Source organism: Suricata suricatta, chromosome 16, assembly GCF_006229205.1.
Source record: "Suricata suricatta isolate VVHF042 chromosome 16, meerkat_22Aug2017_6uvM2_HiC, whole genome shotgun sequence".
NCBI lineage: Eukaryota > Metazoa > Chordata > Mammalia > Carnivora > Herpestidae > Suricata > Suricata suricatta.
In genome coordinates, this window is record NC_043715.1 from 31,751,440 (window position 1) to 31,771,383 (window position 19,944).

The window sequence follows — 19,944 nt, forward strand, 5'->3', positions numbered from 1 at the left end:
CTGCATGCAGCCCTTGACAAGTGGCCCACGGCAGCTCACAGCGGCTGCGTGGAAGGGGTTCTCCTAGCCAGTACCAGACAGAGGGGTCTCACAGCTACTTGTCCCCTTACCGTCTCCTCCACCAGACTCCTCCTCCCCACCCCCATTCCTCAGCTGGCCCTCAAAGCCATCCCTGCCTGTGCTTCTCACAACACATGCCCATGCCTCCCTCCAGGGCTTCGCCTACACAGGGCCCCCCACCTGTAATCCCTCCCCTATCCAGATCCCACACTCTCAAGGACCCACTCAAATCCCGCCTGTCCACAAAGTCACTCCCAGAGGAAGCGCCCAGGACTCGCTCAGGTTCCTTCCAGTGGGGCCATGATCCTTCCTAGGGAGGTGGGTTCTGCTGTGGCCTGGGCGGCCCTCCAGCCCCTCACCAGGGTGATTGAGAAGGATGCCCTTCTTGCCCTGGCTTCCGTCGGGGGCCACGGTGAGCTTCACCCGCAAGGTCTTGCTCGACGTCGGGGAGTGGTTGACGGAGGAGTCAACCACCTCGTAGATGGTGTGCAGCAGGCTGGTGATGTCCTGCAGCGGAGCGAAGCAGAGAGCCCCCGTTCAGGCACAGTGCCTCGACAACCTGGGCCCCAGAGGGCCTGGTGAAGCCCCCGGCGCCCCCAAAGTCAAGACCAGGGCACAAACTTGCATGTGAGAGGTTCACTGGGGAAGGTGTCCTGGGACCCAGAAGCAAGGGGGCAGGGAGCAGGGGGTGAGCTGAATAAGCAGGAGTGGCCGTGGGCAGCCAGGCTCAGTCATATTCGGGCCCTTGGGGAGACTATGTGGAACCCACCTCGGCAAACTCTCTCCTTCCATGGTTGAGAGTCCCCTACCCCTGGGGGCAGGTGCACCTGGGCTTCCGGACTGTCCTGTAAAGCCTGGGCCAGCTCCCAAGCACCAGAGAAAGACTTATGGTGGACACCAGCCACCACAGCAGCAGGTGAACTTAGAGGCAGGTCAGCGGTCCAGGTGGGAAGAAGGGCACCCACAGCACCTGCTCCAGGGCGGATGAGCCCCTTCTGAATGCGTATGGAAAAGCAGATGTGTCCCTAAAGATAAGCTATGCTGTGAGAACGTGACCAAATCTCATCTCGTCTCTGGGCCTCACTTATGCATCCCCGCCACCGGAACACTGGTGTCCAGCCCACGCTCCAAGAAACCGCTCCTGACCGGCAGAAGCAGGGGTACATGGGGTCTCCCTCTGCTCTGAGCATGGGGTGAGGCCATTTGTCTGAGGGGGGCCTTCCAGCTTTAAATGACTAGGAAACCTGTGGACAAGGTGTTTGCTCTCTATAGGGCAGGCCCGCAGAAGGCCAGTCATCTGCCCCACGGACCAGACAGGCTCAGCCCCTGCTTCGTTCTCCACCCATAAGCCCTTCAGGCAGAGCTCGGCAGAGGCACTGGCAGCTCCCACCTACCACAGCTGACGTGCCCTGTGGCAAAGCAGGCTGAGTGTGGGTCGCCCCTGAGATCCAGAATCTCCTGCTAAATCTTCAGAATCTTCGATGCCAGATGCTCATTTAGTTTTTCTCAGCAGCCTGTTTCCCGACCTCCCCAGCCCCTGGCAGCCACCATTCTACTTTTTGTCTCTATGACAGTCTTTTCCTGGTGACCACAGAGTATCTGCCTTTTTGTGACTGGCCTTGTCCTTGTAGCATCCAGTCCTCCAAGTTCATCCCTGTTGCAGCCTGTGCTGGAACGTTCTTTCTTCTTACGACTGAGTAATACTGCATCGTGTGGATACGTGTGTCCGTTTGTCATTGGATGACCCTTGGGTGGCTTATGCCCTTTGGCCGCTGTGGAAAGCGCTGCTGTAACACGGGGGCAGGAGGATCTCCTGGAGACCCTGCTTGGGGGTGTGCTCGGCCGTGGAATGGCTGCATCCCGTGGGAACTCTGCGCTGTTTGCCAACTCCAGGCAGTGGCACCATCTCACGTCCCCACCGACCGCCTGCAGGGCTCATTGGGCCAGCTCCTCGGCGGCCCGTGGAACTTCCAGTTTGTTTGTTTTTTAACCTCTTTAATGATTTTTTTAATGTTTATTTATTTTTGAGAGAGAGAGAGAGACAGAGGATCCGAAGCAAGCTCTGTGCTGACAGCACAGAGCCCCATGCAGGGCTCGAACCCACGAACTGCGAGATTGTGACCTGAGCCGAAGTCGGCCGCTTAACCGACTGAGCCCCCCAGGCGCCCCGGGGGTGTTTTTCATCAGCCGGCTTCGTGACTATAAGGTGGGATCTCACCGCGGTTTGGATGAGCATGTCCTGATGACAAGTGATGTCCGTCATCTTTCTGCGTGCTCACTGGCCATTAGTTTGGACACAGTAAGTAGCAAGCTCCTTGCCCATGTTTTAATTGAGCTGTTTGTTTTCCTATTGTGGAGTTGTAGCTCTTTTCATCGTCTGTAATACTAATCTTTCCTCAGGTACGTGATTTGCAAATATTTTCTCCCATTCTGTAGGCTGCCTTTCACACTGCTGATCGTGTCTTCTGATGCACAGAAGTTTTTAATTTTGGTGGAGTCAATTCATCTATTTTTACTTTCACTGCCTGCAATAACTTAATTTTTTTGATATTTCTTTTTGAGAGAGAAAGAGAGAGAGAAAATGTGCCTGTGAGCCGGGGAGGGGCAGAGACAAGTGTGGGACAGAGGATCAGAAGCGGGCTCTGCACTGACAGCAGTGAGCTAGACACGGGGCTCAAACTCATGAACTGTGAGACTATGACCTGAGCCAGAGTCAGACACTCAACCGACTGAGCCTCCCAGGCTGATAACTTAATTCATAACAACACCCTCTGGAGGGCTGGGCCGGAACGTCTGTGGAGGCGGCCGGTCTGAGACCATGCTTGCTGGCTCACTCAGCAATTTCCACTCCTCTGGCGATGGCCACAGGGGACGCCCTTCTTCCCTAGGGCTGCTCTGCACAGCCACGCTTGCCCCTCCCTCTAACCATCTTAGGAAGCCCAAGAAGGAGGCATCAGTATCTCCATTTTACTGAGGAGGAAAGTGAGGGCCTCCACCATCATCCCCCGACCATCATCCCAAGCAGGGGGCGCTGGGATTCGGGGTCTAGGAACAGGCTGGCTCTGGCCATCCCAGCTGAAAGTCCACTCTGGCCGGCACGGGGCCCAGCACGCAGAAGCAGGTGCCCGGGGATATTTATTGCACAAATGAGCAGGTGCTTTCTTCTGAGGTGGGAAGTTGGCCCAGACATGAGCTCCGAGCTGCAGCCGCAGCACACAAGCGTGCCAGCAGACCGCCGGAGAGCATGGAGGGGACCGGCATTTACAGCCAGGTTTGAGGCGTGGCCTTGGGGCTAAAAGTAGACCGAGGGAAACTCGAGGCCGGGTTCTCCCTAGCCCAGAAGCCAGCCTCCTCGCTCCGAGGCAGAAGGAACACACAGTCCAGGGATGGCCTTCTCTGGGCCGGGCAGGAGCACCTCCTTGGAAACCCCTGCTCTTCCTCTCGTTGCCAAGGGTAGAGGAAGGCAAGATGCGGAATCAGACAGCAGTGACCGCCAGCAGGTTCCTGTAAGGCCTCCGAAGTGGGGGGCGGGGGACCCTTCTAGGGACAGCACGTGAGGCTCGTCGGCATTTCCCCACCAGAAGGGGAGGGAGAAGGCAGCCCGGCCTCCACCGCTGCGCATGTCAGAAGACAGGGTGGTGCCACCCCACCCCTGAGGGGCCCGGCCGGCTGCCCGCGCGGCCTCCGCGCCTCGTCGGGGCCACCGCAACCTGGCTCAGTTAACCAGGTTTCCAGACTGCAATGCATTTTTCGGTGAAGATAAGTGCAGACAGGCTGGGGGAGAATCACGCCTCTCACTCTGCAAAAACCATAACCCCGCACATGAGTGCCACAGCTGGAGCGGACGGGGGTCCGCCCAAACCTTCCCCAGCCCCTACAAGCAAGGTCTCAAGCCGGGGCCGGTTTACACTGCTTCCCACGCACCCAGGCCCCTCTCGGGGGCCTTGCCTGCCCACAATCCCCTTCCCCTAAGAGTAGCACCTTGATTTTATTTCCTGAGCCGAACAAAAGTTCACGTTCGGTCTGTGTGGCTCACGTATCAAATAGCCTCCTCCAGGCTCCAGAACGAGCACACGGCCTGGAACAGGGCATCTAAAGCATCACATGCCCATGGCGAGAATGACTGGGTCGGGGCCACCCGTGAGGCAATGGGGGCCAGCGAAATTCAGTTCTGGAACTTCTGAGTTGGGAGGGGTGCTGAGAGTCTCAGGTAGAGGGTGAAATGCTCCTGGCCAGGGAAAAGGCTGCCAGACAGTGAAGGAGCACATGACACAGAGCCAGGAAGGCAGCTAGTCTCGAAGACCCTGAGCGTCTGGATCCAGCCATGCCTGAAGTCAGTGCCCTGGACCACATTTCAGTTACATGAACCAATATACTCCTTTTTTTCCCCCCTTAACCTACAGCAGTTTGCTGCGGACTCTGTCACTTACAGCCCAAAGAGTCCTGAATGGTTAGAAGTCCCTCACGGCTCCTTCCCTCACCCTGTTCTGACATTCCTTAAGCCACGGCTGAGGAAGAGATGTCCCTTCTTCAGCCAGATCTCCCCTCAGCAGCCTCTCCTGCACCGCTCCCAGAAAAGAACGTCCTATCCCTGAGCCAGGCAGGGGGATAAGACAGCAAAGCTTCTCGGGGCACACACCTGACGCCCTGGCGAGCCAGAGGTGGCCGCCACGTTCATCTTGGACCCCTCACACATCTGGAAACCAGGGCCTCCTGGGGAGGGACAAGATGTCAAGAGGAACAGAAGGAGAAGAAATAAGGAGGCAGAAGGGGGTGATACCCAAGTCCAGGGTACAAGGGAGACAGCAACAGTAAAAATTCCAACCGGGTGATGCCCCTGCTTAAACTGACCCACCAGTGGCTTCTCTTCGCACCAGGAGTCACAGCCAGGGCCTGTCTGGCCGCAGCACGTCTCCTGGTGCACCCACCGGTCTCCTCCCATTCCTGACACGCCCGAGAGCCCCTGCTCTGTCCAAGCCCAGACTCTGTCCCCCGGCTCTGCACACCACATTGCCTCCCCTGGGAGGCCTCCCTGGACACACCGGTCCCTCTCTGTTGCACCGTTTATTGCCTTCACTGAACATGTCACAGCTTGCAGCTGCCCTGTAATTGTCGGGGACCTGCCTCCCAGAGCAGCTGCCAGAGCCACAGGCGGGAACAGTGTCTGTGCTGGTCCCCTGACCTCGTGCTCCCACCTAGGGTGCGGTGCATGCGCACAGTGGGTGCTCAGCATTCACACGGAGGCATGGAGGAAGGGTGAGAGGCACACAGGGAGGAGAGAGGTGTGGCAGGGGGACTAAGGGCAGAGACACGGGCATTTGGAGGGAGACGGGTGAAAAAAGAACATGGCCATGCAGGGAGCCACTGACACGGCCCTCGGTGCTGGGGGTGCTCGCTCCTGTATGGGCACGGGGGGCCCCACCCGGCCTCTGTGTGCCCCTCTGGCCCCATCTCCCGGGCACACTGGCTGAGGTGTGGTCCCAGTTCCAGCCAGAGTTCAGGGGCTGCAGACAGGCGGGGGCAGGACTTCAGGCACTGCACCTGCTCCTAACTTTCCTTCCCCTGTGGGAGCAGAGCTTAGGCTGGGTGCCAGGGAGCCTGGCCACCCCTCACCTCTGCCCATTCACCAGGCAGCTCTGGCACACCCCTCCGGCAGCTTTGCTCCCCTCCCCACACCCCACCCCTGCCCAGCAGCCTGACCGCGGAAGCAGCACCAGCCTTAGGAGAAGGAGAAGGGGCAGGAGGGCTCGAGGCGCAGACTTACCTCACGGGTGACCTTGCCATTATTGTCAAAGTCGTACAGGGTGAAGGTCCACTCCTGGCGGCTGTCCTCTTCCACAGACACGTCACATTGTAGCTCCTGAGCACAAACAGACAGCACACAGGCATGTCTGGGGCACCCAGGTGCCAGGTCCTGGGGCTGCCGCCTCCCCGCCGCCCTCCCCAGACCTTGTGTGAAGGAAGAGCGCAATGACCAAGACAAGAGGGGTCAGGGAGGGAGGTATGCCTGCAGGGGTGCCAGACAGCATCTGGGTCTTTGAAGGCAAAGGAAAGACCAGGGGCGCGAGTGAGGTGAGGCTGCTTGTGGCCTCAGGAAGCCTAAACCTGGACCAAGGGACAGAAGTCACTGGGAGTCATGGGGCCCGGTAATGGCAAGCCATGGCAGGACTCCCAGGGTGACCGTCTGACCTGGCAGGCAGGAGAGGGTCAGCATGAAAAGGTAAAGCTTCCGTGAGCCCCAGAGGCCAGCTGGTGTGTGGCCCTCTGCAGCTGTGTGACCCTGCTCATGGCTTCCCTGTGCCTCAGTTTCCCCTCACGTACATTATGGAAAAGGACAGTACTGTTCTCCCAAGGCTATTGGGGGCATGAACTGCCCTGCCCCTCAGCTTCCCCCTGCAGCTGTGGGGGACAGTTCTTGACCTCCCACCTCCCTCCTCAAGTACCCAGCTTCTGCATCTAGCCCCGGCTGCCCTGGTGGTGATCAGCCCACTAGCCCACTGGTATTGGCTTCCCTCCTTTCCCGTTCCTTGGGATCGCCTCCCAAGTCCTTGCCTCAGGGACTGCAGCGGTGGGACTGGACAAGTGCGGAGCTGCCTGGCACACAGAGACGTCCAGCTAACGGCAGTAGCCCCTACTCTCTTTGCTGGAATGCTAACATATGATGGATGTTAACGGTAGCAATGACTTCATTTTCATCGCTCACACAGCCCAGCGTGTCTAACCACAGGGACATGAGCCGGGAAGCAGTGAGCTCTGTCATTGGCAGCACGTATGCAGGGGCCAGCTGAACACCACATAGAAAGTTCTAGAAACCTGGCTGTTTTGGAAAAGAGATCCACAGGATTCTATGAAGACAAGCAAAGATGCTCCCAGACGATTCTGTTCCATGTCTTGCCTCAGCTCCCCTCCCCTTCTGCAGGAAGTCAGGCGCAGCACCCCCAGAGAGGGCTGGTGCCCGGCCTCGGAACGCAGGCAGGACGTGCCCGAGTGCGGCGTCCCTGCCCCCAGCCTCCGCAGCTCGAAGCCAGTTCCCTCCAGCAGTCCTCGGGCGGCCCACGCTGAGTTCAAAGTCAGCCTTCCCTCAGTTGTGACATGCCCGTCTGATACCTGCCAAGTGCCCGCTCTGCTCTGCGAGGCACCGTTTCATGTAGCGTAGCACTTGCCCAGCGCATGCAGGCGCGCGCGCGCGCACACACACACACACACACACACACACACACACACACACAGCATCTACCCGATTCCTCCTCCCTGGCCCGTGTGCTCAGCTCCAAAGACAGCTCCGGGCTGAGTAACTATCCCCACCTCCCTCAACCTCTTTCATGTGCATCTTTTGTCCACGTCCCTCCACCCCTACCCCCTCATGGGCCCTGGGTGAGTCCCAGGTGGTCACCAGGGCCCTTTCCAGAAACGGGCATCCAGGCAAGCGAGGCATCTAGGTCTGCGATCTGCTGCTGTGCTAGGCCCCCTGCTTTGCCAACCACCCCCAGAAGACCCTAGGGACTCCGGTGGGCTCTGGGCAGAAGCCAGCAACCCCCCCCCCCCCCCCCACTCTACCTGACTAGGTTGTGCCTGCCCACCTGGGCACCTGCATTCAGGGCCCGCTGTGTCCCGTGTTACACCCTCTCCCGTGGCAGCCCCCCCCCAGCCCCCACCGTCACCATTCAGTACAATGAAGCTTGTTATTCCCACACCACAGGTCTCTGGGCCTTTGCTCCTGCTGCTTCCTTGGCCTAAAGTGCTCTCCTTATCCCAAAGGCTCACGTTGTGACCTCTCACAACCCCTGCTCCTGCACTCAGAGGCTCAACTCGGACCCTTGTCCTCTCCAGCCCGTGCTTGCAGCCACCGCACTGCACAGAGCTCGTCACTCTGCACCCCTCCAGCCTGACTCAGGTGGCCAACCCCCCCTCCCCCCACATGCTCCCAGGTCCCCTCACCCCACTGCACCCCAGGAGGGCAGGAGCCATGCCCACCACTGGGTCCCCTGGTAACCAGCAGGTGTCAATCAAGCTCATTAGGAAGGAAGAAGGAAAGCACTTACGTGGTACTGGACCCCGTTTTAAGCACGTTAGCTGCACTGACCCACTGTACTTACAGCACCCCGATAAGACGGATACCGTTCTACTCCCATTTCATAGGTGAGGTCAGTGGGGCAGCAGCAGAGCTTGGCTTTGAACCCTAGCCTGCTGGTTCCAGAGCTGTGCCCTTGTGGTCTCATGGAGGAAAGCAGAGAAGAAAGAAGGGAGGGGCAAGGGGGGGCAGGGAGAAGCTGGGAAGCGCAGTGCCGATAGGCCCGGGTTTCACTCACCCCCTGGCCCTGCTCGGCACCCAGCAGGAGCCTAACATACTGTGTAGGACCGGGCGGGACAGACAGACTGCGAGCTCTGGGAGGGCATGTTCCTTTTGCTGGCGACCCCACAGGGAAACTGAGTCCCAGATCGGGTCTGGGACCTGCCTCAGGCCTCCTGCCCGCTGGTCACCAGCCCAGGATGAGAACAGGCCCCAGGAGTTGGAAGGAAAGGCCTCTCTCACTACTGAGGAAATCTGAGGCCCAGAGGGGAAGGCCATCCCTGGCCACAGCCCAGCAGGAGTCAGGGCGGAGACAGGTGGCCGCAGGCGGTCCTCGGGGCCTGTGCTGAGCTGCGGTGGCCCCAGACAGGGCAGGACACGCCTCCCATGGAGGCCGCCCTGTACACAGGAGGTGAAGGGCCTTCACATGTGGACGAGCCTCCGTCTCCCTCCTCAAGAAGTCCCCCCGAGGGGAGCAAACCCTCCTCCCCACCCCAGGAAAGGAAACTTACATCAAATTTCAGCTGCTTCTTGGAGCCCGGGCAAGATTCACTCGTCTTCTCCCTCCTCTTCTCGTCTCCGCTGGCCAGCCCGTCTGTCTTCTCGGGAGGCAGGGCCACTGCGGGGACGGCAAGGGCAAAAGCATGAGGACAGTCCCCAGCTGGGCCTTGGGGCCACCGTGCCCACTGTGGCTTGTCCCGGGGACCGTGTGAAGGACCGCCAGGGTGCTCCCCCCAGCCCGTCCCACCTGTGTGCTGGAGTCCAAATCCCTTTGTGCTCGCTGGGCCCTGGGAATGTCCCGGGCTGCCCGGGGGGTGACCCATCCAGCACACACTTTGCCAGCCACTTAGATTCCTGCGGGGGGCCCCTGAGGCCTCCGTCCTCTGCCCCAACTTTCCAGCTCAGATAAGCAACCTGCAGCCAGCCAGGCCAGTGTCCAACCCAAGGGAGCACGTAGGACACGGCCACGTGCCGCACAGACTCGCCAAGGTCCCTGCAGACACACCGGCCACCCGCCTGCGCCCAGCGCACTGGTGTGTGGTCAGAAGAGCGAGGCCGACCGGAAGCCTGGTGCTCTCTCAGCCGGGAACTTGGCCTCCGCCCACGTCTGGAGCCTTCTGACACTATGTGTGACCCGGGGCGGGTCACAGAACGCGTCCAGAAATCTCACCTAGTCTCCCCGACTATAAAACTCGGACCATAACAGTCCCCTCCCCAGGGGATCCCTGTGTGGATCCCATGAGCTACGGCTGATAATGGCCTGGGGCCAGCACACAGGGGCCTTGCCATCAGTAGTGATGGGGCTGTCATGCCCCCACCCCCACCCCGACTCAACCTCCTGGGAATCGGCGCAGCTGGTAGCTAAGTTTTCTCAAAACTGAGGCTTTTGGACACAGAAGCATCATATCAAACACAGACAGCCCAGGATGGGGAGCAGGACGGGGAGGGAGGAGCTGAAGATAAGGATGCTCTGGTCACCAGTCCAGACAGGCGGGGACAGGAAGGCCGTGGCGGCCACGGACTGACCTGGCTCCGTCCGCAGCTCCCCTCCCAGCTGGGCCTGAGTGTCGCCTTCTCTCTGTTCACTCGGGGCATGCCCAGAGAGATGTGGGGAGCACCCCCCTCCCCTGGCCCATGATGCCCCCACAGCAAGGCAGCGATTCCCTAGGGCTCCAGGGGTCCAGCTGGTGATCCAGTCTCTGTCACAGACCCTGGCCCCCTTTCTGGGCTTTCACAGAATGCAGCCAAAGAAGACAAGCCTAAAGGGAGGCCCAACTCCTCTGAGGCCTCCAGGTGGGCAGCACTTGACAGGAGGGAAGGTGGCTGATGCTGACCGCTTCAGATACAGCAGATAAAACCAGGTCCTGCCCTCCCCGCCCCTTCAAGAGCCAACACCGCAATGGCCGGGAGGTGTGCCACTCCAGAGCGACCAGAGCCTGTCAAGCCAGCAGTCAGCCAGTGACCCAAGGATAGCCGAGCACACAGCCTAGGCCACCCTGACTCCCCCAAACTGGTGTCCCGCTGGGCCAGACCAGCCGCCATCATGGGACCAGACAGGGTACAAGGCAAAGTCACTTCTATGAGGCGACAAATAAGTAGGCACTACTGTCACCTCTATTTAAAAGAAGGCAAAAAGATCTAGAGGCTTGTCTGAGCGAGTCAGGGAGTGGGGTCTCTCTCTGTGGCCAGCCGTCTGCTCTAAGAGCCCCCAGCAACTGCTGAGCTCGGCGGGATGTCCTGGTGGAGGGGACTGATATTCTGGGTCCATATCCTGACCCTGCTGCTGACTGGCCTGGGCAACTCTGGGTAAGGCACTGGTGGTCTCTGGATCTCAGTCTCCTCGTGTGTAAAATGGGGATGAAATGGTTTCCTCCTCACAGAGTTACGGGCATGGGCGCCGTGCCTTACAGACACTGGTGCTCGGTAAACGCTGGCTTTTGCAAAAGATGGAGATGAGCCACGATCCCGGCTGATAGCCCAGATCCAAATGCTCCCCCTCACCCCCAAACTGCCCCCCTGGAGAAGCCATGGTGCTCTCCTGACCTGCAACATCTTCTATTCAGTCCCCTCTGTGGGGGTCAGTGGGGGGGGCGTGCAGGAGAAGAAAAGAAAGGAAAGAAAGAAAGGAAAACAAAGGCCAGCCGCGTCTTCAAAGCCGCAGCCTCCCTCCACAGAGGTCCTGGCTGGAGATGTAAGCCAGCCAGGCTTATCGAAACCAAACTTCAAGTTCAAAGAGAAGTTATCAGAAAACCACCTTCAGGTTCAACATTGCCTTTCAAGTTCCACTTGATAAAACCCAAAGAAAAGAAACCCCTGTCCCTGCTCTCTCCTTTTCTGGAGCACCCCTCCCCACATACAGCCCTCCTTACCTCCCCTCCTCTCTCCTCACCCAGCGGGGGTGGAAAACGTCCCCCTCCACCACTCAGCCTCTTCCCGTGTCTTCTCTAAGGACAAGTGTGGTCCGGATTGCCTTCTCTTCACCAGGGGGTCCCTCATCCCAACCCAGCTCAGAAAACCACCCGGACATCCATGGGGCTAGCCACCGACAGGCAGTAGGACTGGGAGCACCCTCTGTCCCCATCAAAGGCCCTTTACCCGGCCACTGTCTCCTCCCCCAATGGCCAGAGGAGGTACCAGAGAGCTGGTCAGAAAGCCTGGCAGACCCCAGTGCCAGAGGGAGGGACTGAACTCAGGGCCCTGCTTCTACACCCACATGTGAACCCTCTCAAACCAAACGACACCAGCAGCACCCAGCCCTGCCACCCCTGGGCAGAACAAGCCGCCCTCTATCCATCGACCCTTGGGCTCATGGGCACGCACAGCAAGGGTAAAGCGTGCTCACTTCAGGCCGCCGAGGTCCGACCAACCAGCAAAGACAATAACATTTTTGTTGAAATGGGGCTGGCTCCACATTTCAAGCCCCTTCTCTGTCTCTTACTCCTGTTCAGCCCAGCGGATTTTTTCCCCCAGAGATGATCTTTTGGGGGATATAATTTGAGAGGGACACTGATCACTCTTGAATCACTCACCGTAACAACAGGCAATACTGCTAACTTGAAAGAAGAAAGGCATGCTGAAGGAGAGGTAGGAAAAGAAGGAAGGAAAGGGATGGACTGAGGAGGAAAGCAAAGCCTTCAAGTTCAAAGACTCAGTCTGGGCTTATATTCTGGGTTCGTATTGCCTGTGAAGAACCTTTGGATGATAGAGCAGGGGCTGGGCAGCTATGCCCTGTGAGCCAAACCCAGCCCACCCAATGCCTGTTTTTATAAATAAAGTTTTATTGGGACACAGTCACGCTCATGTGCACTGTGTATGGCTGCTTCACTCTACAACCACAAAGTTCAGGAGTCACAACAGAAACTGTAGGGCCCATAAAGCCTAAAAGATGTACTCTTCTGACCCTTTATATAAAAGATTGTGGGGGCACCTGGGTGACTCAACTGGTTAAATGTCTGACTCTTGACTTTGGCGCAGGTCATGATCCCACAGTTCGTGAGATCAAGTCCCATGTCAGACTCTGTGCTGACAATTAGAAGCCTGCCTGGAATTCTCTTTCTCCCCACCCCCCACCTTAAAAATCAATCAATCAATAATCTTTTTTAAAAAAAGAAAAGACTGTGAACTACACTTCGGTAAATGCAGCCCTCCTTGCCCACTAGGGTACCCGGATAAGCAGGATGCAGGCTGGATTTCACCTGCTGCTCATCTGCTTCACTGGAAACTCTTGTGCAGTACACAACCTGCCCAACCATACACAGTAGGCATGAAAGAAAGAAAATGCCAACTCGGCTTTCTTAAAACCAATTCTCAGCTCAGATGAGTCTGGGGGTGGTGTGTGGAGCTCCTTCTCTTTGGAAACTACCCCCTGTCCTTCCTCACACCATGGCTGCGAGGAGCCTGCTGGCTGTGTTTACCAGATGATGGCTCTCTCCCACATTAGCTCCCAACCTGGCATCTCTCCACCCCCAGCAACTGCCAGATTAAATGCATTACTTGACCATCTTCACCCGGCTCCCTTTGATGTTCCCTTCTCAAGCTTCAAAATACCTTTTGGAGGGAGATCAGACAGCATTAAACAGAATTACTAATTAATTAAGCAAAGTTAAATTTTAAACACTGTTTGTTGTGTTAGCCAAAAGCCTGAACAGAACAGACTTTTTTCCTCCACTGAGATCAAAGACAGTCTCTTCCCTGTCCCTCCCCCAGTTTAAGAAGAAGAGGGGGCTGGGGAGGAAGAGAGGGAAAGAAGAGAGCACAGAGGAGCGCCAGTAAGCGAGAAAAGACCCAAGTGGAGACGATCTTTGGGGGTGATCATGGGGTCTAGATGCCCAGCGCCCACCCTGCACATGCAGTCCCAACGGGAGGTATCATCAGCTCATTTGGGACCACATGCTGGGAGAACCATGGTCACTTTCTCAGGACTGTTTAGCCTGGCAAATAGCAGTGACCCAGTGAACAGGATGGCACAGCCCACCCAGCCGGAGCCGCTGACAGCTGGCGCCGCCCAAACGGGTATGAGGCGTGGGCAGCGAAATAAAACAGCCCCGCCCTCCTGCAGCCCCACCCTCCTTGGCTCCCATGTAGGACCAGCACCTCAGGGGGCTTCCCCAAGGGGCTCGGGGGTCATCCGAGAGGCAGGCCGTGCGCTGCACAACTCTAGGGGACTCCGTTCACAGGCTGGACCTCATCTGCCTGCAGATTGCTGGGGACAGTTCTCAGCCGGCGGAAAGGTGTCTTGAGGGGGCTCCTTCCTCTAATTGGCACACGCGCGAGGGCAGTCTGTCCCCATGCGGCCTAGCACTTCATTCTGCACGGTCTCACCTGGGGTCTCCTGATAGCTTCGCAGGAGCCCGCCACATCCCGGCAGCCAGATGGCAGGTCTCCTGGGGGCCGGGGTCCTGTGGCCAGTGGCCCCTAGGACGCCCAGAGCACACAGCACGCACCACACACACATGGGGCAGCCATCCCATCCCGTGTGCTGAAGGGCACAAAATCCCATAGGCAGACACAAGACAGGCTACGTACAAACACGCTATAAATTCTGGCTTGACTGAGACTGGGGCCTGGAGTGAGAGGGTGGGGCGGGGGCAGGGGTGAAAGAGGCAGGTCTCTTCCTGAAGCCCCACTCAGGCTAACATCCAAACCCTGGACGGCATCGGCAAATGCCAGCTTACTTTAACGCCATCCAGAAAGGCCTGGTGGATAGTCCGCTCTGGAAGCGGGGCACAAGTCTGAAACACGGTTATGACCACATCAGCCCCACCAAAGACCAGAAGTTACTAACGCTCAAAGGCATGGCTCCCGCAGCCCGGTTACCTGCCGCGTCCTTCCCCGCTGACACGACGTAAGATGTAACACGAGCCACAGCTTCCTTGCTGGCGGCTGGACACCCACCCTAATGTCCCCACAGGCCTTTCTCAATTGTCCGCGTACGGATGATCTGCTGTGAATATTTTAGTCTCGGGGTGGCTTGCCAGGATGCTTCTGACTCCCCAGCCCTCCACCAGCAGCTGCTAGAGGGAATGTAGATGAATTTTAATATTAGCCTACACCAAATATAATTAGGCGGGTAAATCTGCTGCCAGTAAAAAGAGAAAGATATCGTATGTACATTCCAGGCCAAATGGTTTCTTGCATTATTTGCACGAGGCTCTCCTTACGGAGAGAGGGTCCTAGAGACACTCACAAACTGGTCCGTCAAAGGGCACGGCAGTGGGCTGGTGGAGTTAGCGGTGCATGTGTGACTCCATGAGGGCCTCTGAATAACACAGGCAGGGTAGGGTACTGTGTAAGTCTTACCAAAGAGGAAACGAAACTCAAAAAGCGAAATGGATCAAGCCCTGCTGAGAATGATCTCCTGCTGTCGTCTCTCAGCCCTGTCCCCCCACGGGATTGCTTTCCGGGTTTTGACCCAGCCTTGCTCTCACGCTGTGATCCCCACCAAGAACGCGTGTCCTGGCTCTCCAGCTCCCCTCGCCCTCCGGATCCTCTTAGGCCTTCCAAACCTGGGAGAAGGTGTCTGCATACCCCCAGGGGCTAGGTTAGGGTTCCCTGCTCAGTGAGACTCGTACGCCAGCTTCCCACTGTGGCCCCAGTATGCAGGACAGTGCCTGTCACACCACATCGCGGGGCGTCCACAGTAGTTAGTGGAACCACCGGGATTTGAACCCAGAAGGTAATACAAACAGAAGAATTAAAGCCTAGTTTCCTGACTCTGCGGCCGCTGGCATCCCCACTCTGCTACACAATAGTGGACACCTGTCCCTGCCTGTCTTGCAACCATGTTCCTCCTTCCGAGAATAGCATCTGGACTTCCTCTGGTGGCCACACACCCCCCATCTCCATCCACTCAGTTTACAGAGGGCTGATTCGACTCCAACTTCAGGAGTGCGCCCAGCACCCAGTGGTGTATTTCATCCTGATGGCTGCGGGGGCCTCGGTCAGTACCGAGGGAGAGTTCATCCTGAAGCCGATGGGGTGAAAGCTTATGAGCCCCTCACCTGCATGGGCCCTTTCACACGGCTGTTTGGTTTTCTGACACTTTCCAAAGCAGGTATTTTAACCTCCATACGTTACAACTGCTGTCTCTTCCCATTCTGACTTCTGTACATTCTCTTGTGGCACACGGTGCTGGAGGGAACACAGGCATTTCTGGAATTGAGCTAAGGGAGGGTTTGAGTTGGAGATAGACATATTTAGGTTTAGCGGGATAGATATATAATCTGGGTCAAAGGTATAACAGAATCGGATAAAAAATAAGTCAATAAAAGAATCGTGTATTCTTTTCCTTAAAGAAGGCCCCCAAACTGGATAAACTCCAGGCCCCACAAAACCTAGACCCACCTGCGCCAGCAAAGTGAGCATCCAACTTTTGCAAGACATGTTGACACGTGGGGGCTTTCACCTGTGATGGCTGAGTTCACGGGATGTGAGTGCCCGGAGCTGGGAGGCCATGCGGCCCACCTTAGCAGGAGGGACCCGGGCAGAGGGCACAGGTGACGGAGAGGGAGGGAGAGAGGAAGGGAGGAAGGAGGGAGTGTGTGTGTGTGTGTTGACAACACAGTTTGTGCTCCCAGATCCAGTGGGCCCTTTTTGGGCCAGAGTCACCCTAGGATCTTTCAATACCGTGAGCCAAAGCTTCAGCGAATTTGGGTTGGGTGTACAAAGAACCCAGAGAATCCTGACTTAACTATCCATCCCTCTGAGCCCCTGCCTGTCAGGGGAAACCACTACTGCCAGCAAAATGGATATTGACATGATGCTGTATTCTCCAAGCTGGCTTCTGGCACTTTCCACCAGCGGGTGTTGACCCCTTCCTGAGACCAGAGATGCCAGTCAGGGTGCTTTTAAGGACAGGTTGTGACTAAGGGGAAAGAGGAAAGGGAAAGAAAAAAAGCCTTTCCCAACAAATAGCATTCTGGTCTTTTCCATCATCAGAGCAGAAGGTTGATGGCCACTCTGCTTTGAGTTCTGACTAGGCTTGAGACGAAACATCTGTTCAGGGAGGGCGGAGGGGGGATGCCTCGAGAGGGAGCAGGAACGAGAAAAAAAGCCTTTTCGGGATAAAAATACCATGTCCCTTCCACTCCCCCTCCGTCCCGCCCGAGTTGAAACGTGATGAAATCCAACTTTTAAAATCTCACCCCGAGCTACTTGAAACTACTAAAGCCTCCTCGGTATCTGACACAAGTCACAATTTCCACTTTCCAGCTGAGCCTTTATGAAGAGCGGACTTGAGAGGCGATGCTGGCACGGCCGACACCCGGGCTGCAGGGGGCTGCGGGGGGCTGCGGGGGGCTGCGGGGGGCTGCGGCCGAGTGGAGTCGGGCCTCACGACACCCGCAGGAGCTCAGGCTTTGAGACTCGGCAGCCAGGGGGTGTGGCCGCCTGCCCCTCTGTCGGGGGCCGCTGCTCACCAGCCACGTCCTCTTCCTCTCGGGCTTCCAGAGAACCACCGGCCAGCCCCGCTGATTGACTGGCCCTGCCGGGGAGCCGTCTGTGGTGACGTCCTTGGAAGTCCTCTCTCCCTCTCTGTCTCTGTCTCTCTCTCCCAGCTGCTCCCTGACCTCCAGACTCCGTGTCCAACTGTCTACTGGGCACCTCTACCTGGGTGTCCAACAGCCATCTTGGACCCAATATGCCCCCAACCAAAAGCCTCCACGGTCACCTGCCTAAGCATCACCCGCCTAAGCCTCCACCTCGGAAGAGGCACTACCTCTGCCCTTAGTCTTTAAGCAGGACGTCGAAGGCAAACCCGGGATCCCCTTCTTTCCTTCACCTCCCTGCCCTCTCTCACCCCGACCTCCAGGCCCCCCCACTTCCCTCTAGCCCCCCAGCCCCCACGCTGGGCGACGCCAGGCCCTCTCGCCCGCACTACTGTAATCACGCCTGTCTTCATGGCCTCCTTCCTCCCCACGCACGGCCCATCCTCCCCAGAAGCCATGAGCACCTTGTTAAAACGGAAGTCAGAAGCTGGCACGCACCTACGCTTCTTCTTCAAAAGCAGCGTAAAACCCAAGCGTGTGGCCCCCCCTTGTCCCCAGCAGCTCCTCCTCCCCGCAGGCCCCCCTTTCCTCCCCCTCCTAAACCCCAAGTCCCTTCCTCCCTGGGGCTCTGCTTGCTCCTCCTGGCTGCTCTCCCTCCTCATCCTCCCACGACTGGCTCCTTCCTCAGCTGACATGTCACCTCCTCGGAGAGGCCTTGGCACAGTCTACCCCTCACGGGGTTTCACCACTACCAGAAATGTGTTGTCACTACCTGTCTCCCTCAGGTGAGCACCCAGAACCCAGCAGGGCCCCACGCTGCAGGAGACGCTCAGTTAAATACTCCCTGAATGAGCCTCAGTCTGCGGTGTCACCTTGGATGGGTCATGTCCCCTCTCTGGGCCTCCTCAGTTTGCCAACTAGAAACGAAGTGGGCTAAAGGCCTTCCCAGGGCTCCTCGCATCTGGGAGTGGTGGACATATCCCACCTGGGGGCTGAGACAGACTGACCCGGGCTGAGACGGGTACCCAGGACCTGCCTGGGGGGCCCGAGGGAGGGGACCACCTGACTTCATGCTGTTGACTTCGTTCTTCCCGTGAGTATTTATTGAGCACTTACAGCATACCAGACTCTATGTCAGGCACTGGGAGAAGGAGATAGTCAGAGATTCTAACAGGATTAAAGAAACTTTGAAAATAGGTCTTCTTTGATCCGGACTGGTAAATAATTATAAACACCAGTTTGCTCCCCTTCAAGAAAGGACCCATGAAACAATAAGACTCATGACGGTTCACATACCCTGGGCACTTACTACACCAGGGCTGTTCTCTGGGCTTACATAAATGACCTCACTGTCTTCACGGGAGCCCTGAGGAAAAAGTGCTATGATTACCCACTACACGGAAAATGACAGAGACGTGAAGGGATTCACCCAAGGTCACCCAGTGAGTTGTGTTTAAAGCCAGGCTGCTCTGGGTCTGACTTGCAAATTCCTAAAAAGTCCAAAGGCTAGGACTTCCTATCCTAAAGATAGGAAGACACTTCTTATGGATTCCGAGGGGCAGGTGGTAGTGAGATGAATTTAGGGGCCCATCCATAGTCAGACAGGTCCTGAGTTCACAGTGGGGCCACTCAGACCCTCGGGGCCTCAGTCCCAACACCACGGCCCTGCTCGCCAGGGCCAGATACTCTATCACACCCTCGGGCTGGGGAAGTGGGGACCCCACAGGCCGTGCAGAGGGAGGCCTGTATCCCAGCAGCCCTGGGTCCTGGAGGTAGGGCCTGGGCCCGCAGGGGGAGGGGTCATGTGACTTCCTGACACTGAGAGTTCCTTTAGGAGCGTTCTATGGAGTCAGCTTTCTACACATGCGAGCAGACTGCTCTCTGCCTGCTTTCACCTCCAAGTGGAGGTCGGAAAACAAGAAACAGACACAGTATTGGGTTCGGTGGGCAGATACTAGAGGGGGAGGGGCAGAAGTGAGTCAAGCCCCTGGGAGAGGTGGGGACAGCCCTTGGTGGAAGGGAGAGAGGGGACCTAGAGAGAAGGGCCCTGTGACCATTTATAGGTCTTTCCCTTCCCAAGGACCCAGAGGGGAAGCTGCACCCTGTGCTGAGTGGAGAAGACACCCCCAAACAGCGCTTCGGGGGGCAAGGGGGACATTCAGGGTAACACAGGTCTGCCAAACAGGTGTGGCACCAATTTGCACCTCAGGCCACAAGCCACAGGCTGCCACCACCTGTCTTTCGGCACAGCCCTGGAGGTGGGGAAGCCAGGTGGGTGTGGGAGGGAAGTGGGGGGCTGACCCTCCCCAGTGCTCAGACCCCTGTCAGGCCAGCAGGGGGAGGGTCCCTCTCCCCTTCTCCCCTGGAAAGCCAGCCGTGTGTCCGCCCCTGCCACGCCCAGCCAGCGCTCGGAGCTTGGGACTTTTGATGTTTACTTTGTTCTCTCCACAGTTCAAAAGGAGCTCGGGAGCCCCGCACCAAGCCCAGACTTAATCTGCCATCCCGAGAGCTCCCAGCTGGCCAGTTAAGGCAGTTAAGATGCTGGATTAGGGACGGCTTTACATAACAACGCAGGAGCTAAAGCCGTCCTCTCCAGGGATGGCTAAAAGACTTCTTTTTATCTTCACGCCTCAGATGGCCTTTTTTCTCCCTTAAACAGCCCTCCAGCCCGCCAAGAGGCAATGAACTTGGCCAACAGGAAGACAAAGGAGAGATTCAGGCATGAGCCTGCTCTCCCTTGGCCGGTAGCACAGAGGGACGCCGAAGGCCAGGTGGATGCTCCTCGGGGGCCGGGACTCAGCAGCACCTGCTCGCAGCAGGCAGCGCTGTCTAGGGCCGCGTCTCTGTTCTGGACTGTGCAGCCTCAGGCCTCCGCACCGAGGGCGACTGTGGCACCACAGACGAGGAGTCCGGGGGCCACGCGGGCAGCGCGGGGGCAAGCCGGAGCAGCCTCACTCATAACAGTTTCATCTACTCAGCGTTCCCACTTTTTAATGCTGTTGTTCATCTTTCAGTTCATCCTTCCCGTGAAAGTTTAAACACCCGTCGCAGTTTTCCGGTTTTCATATCCTTCTCCCATTTCCAAAAGGAGCTGCTGTTTTTGTCTGT

The 19,944-nt window shown here is 57.5% G+C and overlaps 1 protein-coding gene across 1 annotated transcript in view; it reads right to left on the reverse strand.

Annotated features, from left to right (window-relative positions):
* The window catches only part of NKD1 (NKD inhibitor of WNT signaling pathway 1), an 83,318-nt gene that overhangs the window by 5,648 nt on the left and 57,726 nt on the right, over positions 1 to 19,944 (reverse strand). Inside the window, exons 5-7 of the mRNA XM_029925796.1 lie at positions 8,863 to 8,969; positions 5,825 to 5,920; positions 420 to 567 (exon numbers count right to left, since the gene is read on the reverse strand). Coding sequence (XP_029781656.1) covers positions 420 to 567; positions 5,825 to 5,920; positions 8,863 to 8,969 — 351 coding nt within the window. The remainder of the gene's footprint in view (positions 1 to 419; positions 568 to 5,824; positions 5,921 to 8,862; positions 8,970 to 19,944) is intronic.